We start from the raw sequence: 6,000 nt of genomic DNA, 5'->3' as shown, positions 1-6,000 counted from the left end.
CTAGTACAGGTCGGCACTGTTCCTGTGGGGCGGCCGGGTCTTGGCAGGCTCCTCGCGGGCCGGGGGCCGCCGGGAACCGCGGCCGCCCTCGGGGCGGCAGAGCCCATCCTCGCTGCCAGCGGGCAGGCTGTCCAGCGTGCTCTCCTTGCTGCCAGCGGCCTGTGCCTGGCCCCCGCGGCGGCGGCGAGGGCAGGCGCCGGGGCAGCGGGCCAGGCAGCCGGGGCGAGCTTCAGCGGTGCAGGCGTACATGCCGGCGGGCACAGCCAGCACCATGGCGCAGACGATGACGATGATGTGGATGAGCTTCTCGCGCTGCTCCAGCTGGCTGACGTCACTGCCCGTGACGAAGACGACACACTGGCCCTTGCGGGGCGCCTGGTTGCGCACGGCCACGCAGACCTCGTACTTGGTGGCCGGCAGCAGGTCAGTCACCGAGTAGGTGTTGACGCCGGGGCCGATGTAGATGGTGTCCTTCTGGGCGGCGTCGTAGCGGCCCACCAGGAGGGTGTACCAGGTCTCCCCCGGCTCTGCTGCTGCTGCTGCCACTGCGAACCACTCCAGGGTGATGCCGTAGACAGTCTGCTTGGCGATGCGCACTTCTACGTGGGCACCCGGCTCAGCAGGGGCGATGGGAGCCCAGCCCGGGGGGGTGGTGGATGCCCATGGGGCCCCCACACGGAGGGTGATGGTCACCGAGCTGTTGCCCAAGAAGTTGGCGGCCGTGCAGGTGTAGTTGCCGGCGTCTGCTGGCCGTGCCGCCGGAATCAGCAGCTCTGAGCGGACGGTCTCCTCGCTGATGGCCTCAGTGGACACTGCAGGGAGAGGGGAGTTGTGTCAGCCGGCAGGAGCTCCTCCTGCCCATGCAGGCAGGGAGCCACCATGCCCTTGGGGCAGCCCCAAGACCACTGCGGTGTGGGATGGGGCCAGGAGACCAGGTAGGACCCGCCCTGCCCAGGGAAGGAGGAAGAGGAGTGCGGGAGTCTGCCGAACCCCACAGAGCTCATCAGTGAAGCGTTATCCGGGCCAAAAGGCAATAAACACAATGCGACACCTGAGCACTGGAGGCAGGGAGTGCGTTCAAGCCCCACCCTGGTGTGCGTGGCTGGGGAGGCTGCTGCGGGCAGGGGCCAAGCCACCCATGTGCCATCTGCCATCAGCGTGCTCAGGTCAGGGCAAGGCAGGGAGGGCCACTGAGGTGCAGGAGGCACAGCTGCATTTTGGACACACGCTCCATCCTCCATTAGGACTGATTGCAGAAAAATGTCATTCTCAAGAGGCTCAGGCCAAAAAAAGGCACCTGGAGCCAGGAAGCGTTGGGCTGGAAGTGAGATGCAGGCTTACGAACAGTGTGAAACACTCTGTCGTCTACCCAAACAGGGGCGTGTGGCTGTGGTCGGGAAAAGCCTCTATGTAATTAATTCAGCATGTGCTTGTGGAAGGATGCACAAGTGCTGCTACAATGCTGCAATTAAAGCAACTACCAGTCCAGGATTAAGGGCTAATGCTCTCTTATTTAGCTAGCTGGCTTATTAGGAACACACATAACCTGTGCGGTGTCCGTACGCATTATTAGCTTACCTGATGAAAATAGCAACTTGTCCTGCTGAAGGCTCTTAGTAAAAATAAATGTGAGGGAGGGCATGCAAGAGCCAAACTGGGTGAGGAGGAAGAGGAAAAGGCCTCATATTACAAGGCCCTCAATAAAGAATAGAAATAAGCAAGGCTTCTGGAGAATGACAACCTCTGTTTTGGTTGTAGAACATGAATGGATACAGACAGGCAACAGCGCTGCAGGGTTTTGTGGGTATATCTTGAGAAAACATATGGGAATAGTACAGAAACATGCAAGTGAGCACGTGTGTGTGTGTGCGCGTGCGCATGCGCTCCCCTACAAAGGCACATGTTCATACAAATATAATTATATAGAGTGTGTGCATGTATATGTAGTATATAATATATCATGTAAATATATATGCATGGCTAGATAACTACATATTTCTTATATATGTATGACTGATACATTATTATTAGGTCTTACATCATGTGTCATGATGAAAGAGCTACTACTAAAAATCCACACATACATAAAATAATTGTGTAAAAATGAGGCCATGCTCCTTTCATCTTTGACTGATACCCTGTGTGAAGCAGCTCTTCTCATGCCGGTCAGACATGCTTAGACACGTAGGATGATTAAGATTATTTGGATTATTGCCACCACAATAACTCTGATGCTCTAAAGGGGCTGAGAGACGGTGTGGTGACCGTGATGGCCTGAAGACCTACGTAAGTAGAATAGCAGAACATACATTTTTAATGAAAAAAAAAACAAGAAAAAGCTTCGCTTACCATTAAATGCCCTTAAAAGTTTGAGTGCATAGGTCCACCAGACAGCTGGGGAAGGGCTAGCTTGCACAAAGCAGGTCAGGGTGACGTTCAACCCCACTGGGACTGTCAGGTTGGTGTCAAGGGCTGAGGTCAGGGGCTTCATGCAGCTGTTGAGCTCCACTTCATGAAAAAACTTCCCTGCCCTGAATTTCGGGCTTGAGCATGTTAAATAGGAATTCATCAGAATAATAGGTGGGCCAACCGACTTGATAAACTGGACAAATCCCCGCAGGCGACAGTCACAAATCCAGGGGTTGTCATGAAGGGCCAGGACAGCATTGGAAATAGCTTCTATCTGCCCTTCTGCCCGCTGGCTTCTCTGGTAGACGGGCCAGCTGTAGAAGACATCCCTGGATATGACGGTAAGCTGATTTGAGGATAGATCTAAATAGGTCAGGTTGGGCAGATAGCGGAGCGCATGTTCTGGAAGGACATCCAACCGGTTATGCTTCAGATCCAGGATTTTCAGAGCTGGGGTGTCTTGAAATGCTGTCCATGGCACTGAACTTAATTTGTTCCCTTGCAAGCGCAGCTCCTTCAGAGCCGGCAGATATTCCAGGCTCTTGATGTGCATCACCGTGATGTTGTTAAAATTGAGCCAGAGATACTCCAAGGCACTAACATTCTCAAAAGATCCGCGAATCAATTCTGTTAGGTGAGAATTTTCTATTCTAATTTTCCGGATGTCCTGAGGGATGTTTGCAGGGATCTGCCTCAGCAGTGCAGACATGCACAGCAAACTCCTAAGGAGGAAACCAGAAAATTCTCCAGGTCGCACACCACGTTCATGGATAACAAACTAGTTCCCTACACAGGTCTACAAGCACTTGAATAATTATGAGCTACTGTATACAGGGCATGCATAAGCCATACATCCGTCCTTCAGTTTGATTTTACACCCATTTTTCCACAAAGACTACAATTAAGTCATAAAAATTGCTACATATGCAGCTACGTATCTCAGGGAAATAAGAGAAATCTCATTCTATGCTCAAGCTAGTACTAGTCAAGAATTAGAGGAGGCATACCATGCGGCCATCTGTTTGGTTTTGGTGCTCACAACATCGGCAAATATATATTGGGAATCTCCGAGCTGCTTCGCTGGTGTTACAACTATGGTAACTAGTGTTCTTACCTTCCAAAGCTGTCTTGAGAACAAGAGCATCCTGTGACACAAGATGAAACAGATGGGTTTATCTTGTCAAAGGCCAGAAGAAGAAGAAAAATATGACAAATAGGGTCCATATTCTCCTTTAAGAACGCACTGTGCAGGGTTTGCACCAAACATGCCAACAGCCTCCAAGAAGCAAATCCTATTAGCTGTAATCTTCCTTGACGCAGAAATAAATCCTGCTGGGGACCCAACCCTAAAGAAGACATGTAGTATGGTTCATAGTCTGTGTCAAAGTGCTAAAAATCACCCCTGGGACCACTCCTGCCATTTAGTCTTTAGCTGTTAAGGTTTTGACAGTCATGTTTGGTTGGTTGGTAGCATGAAGATGGAGCCAAAAGCACTTCTGTTCCCAAGTCCTTACAAGTGGTTAACCAGGCCTATTCACTTACTTATTTTTTTATTTCAAGGGCTCTGTCTCAATCTCCTATATTTTGATGGCATTTATCAAGGCAGGAAAGCCCAGTAAGGGCCCGACTACACAGCTGTAGTGCATAGTGCCATCTTGCACAATCCATCAGGCCCCAAAACCTGCCCACAGCTCTGTGCAGGGTGTACTATTGCATATGGTGAGCAAGAAACCTAGTCCACAAACTTATTTGCCCTGTCATGGAAACATAAGAAGTATGGCACTGTTTTTTCTCTGAAACAACTTCCCCCCCGCCCCCCCCCGACACTATCTCCATTCTTACATGCTAGTAATGAAAATAGCAACATAGCTGTAGCCAGTCTGTGGGCTGCTCAGAGAAAAGAATATCTTTGAAGTCAATCTCTATTATTTATTAAATATTTTATTAAAATAAAATTTCAGTGCTATTTCAATATTTTAAGTTGTCAATATTTTAAGTTCTCTGGCTTCCCCTGGAAGACATGTGCTGATTGCCCTTCAGTCACCTTAAAAAAATTCAGTCTAAATAATTCTGTGAGAAGGGATTTGGAGTAACCAGATTTTTTTTTTTTTTAATCCAAAATAGCAGTTTTCGGTTATGCTTTCCAAGCAGCGCTGCGTTCTCCTGGGGCCATCTAGTGTGTATGGGCTTCACTACACCCGCAAAAGGCAGTGTGCTGCCAGAAAAGGGCTTAACCTCACTGCCAGTACATGTGAAGCTGGGTCACAAATCAAGATTAGCCTGAGCCTACTTAACCTCTAACCTATGGGACCAGGATAGAAAAATACTTATAGTGTGACAGCTTAGATCTATACATGGCTGTCAGGGTGTGTGCAATAGCATGGCCGCTGTAAGCCTACAGAAGACATAGGATTGATTCTGCTGCTTTTAAATCGACAGGCGCTTTGGTTTTAAGGCTAATCAGCAAAATGAACTGGTGGGGAAAGCCCTGGGGACCATTGCAGTGCTTTGTGATTGCCTCCCATGTACAAGCAGCAGGCTATGACTAGTAAGCCTGTTGGACTGCTGTTGCTTGCTGTGCCCAGCATCTAACAACAAGCATAGGGCTTATTATTTTTATTTTTTTTTTAACTGAAATGTTCGTTATTTGTCCACAGTGCAGTACTTGATATTTCAACAACTGCCCTACATTTTAACGTGTCAGTAAGCCATGGGTGAAGGAGAAAGGCTGCTGGTCTGTAGCACAGCAGATGCAGCAGCTATAAATCCCCCACCTGACTGTGGTGGCTGCTGGGGACATTTCTTGGTGAAGCTGTTGCTGTTGCAGTGACAGTGGCACCAGCACAGGCCTCGTTATCCAAGGCAAACGCTCCTTATGCCCTTTCAGCATAGCTTAAGCAGCAGTGGGAACCCCCGTCAGCAGAGCTGGCTGTCTGCACTGAGTGCTGCAGGAGCAACACCAGCAGCTGCAATGGGAGGATGTGTCCTTCCCGGTCATCCCTCAGCCGCTGAAGCAGCTGGCCTCAGGGACCCCACGTCCACCCTGCATTGGCACGGGCCTCTGGGGGGACAAATGCTACACTCACCAGTACCTTTGGTCCTCTTCTGTAGTCTGCCATGGAAAGATTCCCTAATAAAACAATAATATTATTATTTTGTAATAAGAGTTTTATCATTTTACACTTTATTATAACAAACACCTCATATTATTACTTGGTAATAACAGCAGTAAACATATGACACGGTTAGTTAGAATATAGCTGGGAGTCAGGAGCAAACCTGGGGTTTGCCCCTGAGTGTGCCGCAGGGACTGGGAGAGACAAGCTTCAGCAGAGGCAGAAGAAAACCAGTGTTTTGATGGTGTTCAGCATTAGAGGTGGTGGGACGCCTTCCCATGATGGGAGAAATGGCTGAAGTCCACCCAGATCATTGGCTTGTCCAGTGATGCTGGCCAGGTATTCACAAGGTGATGGAGATGCCTATCAGTGTGTGGGGTTCACAAGCAAAATGCACTGGAAAAACTACCCACTTTGTGAGCTACACACATGCCACCAGCGAGGCCACTGGTTCGGGAGCAGTTTGGTTGTCTCC

General features: G+C 49.5%; 1 protein-coding gene across 1 annotated transcript; it reads right to left on the bottom strand.

The window, feature by feature from the left end:
* LRIT2 (leucine rich repeat, Ig-like and transmembrane domains 2) lies at positions 1-3,633 on the bottom strand. Its single transcript, XM_059821540.1, has 3 exons — positions 3,524-3,633; positions 2,350-3,131; positions 1-812 (listed from the first exon to the last, which is right to left on the bottom strand). The coding sequence occupies exons 1-3, from the start codon at positions 3,631-3,633 to the stop codon at positions 1-3; spliced, it is 1,704 nt and encodes a 567-aa protein (XP_059677523.1).
* Positions 3,634-6,000: the final 2,367 nt, after the last annotated feature.

The sequence above is a fragment of the Gavia stellata genome, chromosome 9 (assembly GCF_030936135.1).
Source record: "Gavia stellata isolate bGavSte3 chromosome 9, bGavSte3.hap2, whole genome shotgun sequence".
Lineage (NCBI taxonomy): Eukaryota > Metazoa > Chordata > Aves > Gaviiformes > Gaviidae > Gavia > Gavia stellata.
This window is presented reverse-complemented; position numbering and strand designations above follow the sequence as displayed.

Coding starts and splice junctions, on each gene's coding strand:
- LRIT2 (XM_059821540.1), bottom strand. CDS start 3,633: ATGGACCCTATTTGTCATATTTTTCTTCTTCTTCTGGCCTTTGACAAG. Junction 3,132..3,523: donor TCTCAAGACAGCTTTGGAAG/GTAAGAACACTA, acceptor TTTCCTCCTTAG/GAGTTTGCTGTGCATGTCTG. Junction 813..2,349: donor ACTTTTAAGGGCATTTAATG/GTAAGCGAAGCT, acceptor CTCTCCCTGCAG/TGTCCACTGAGGCCATCAGC.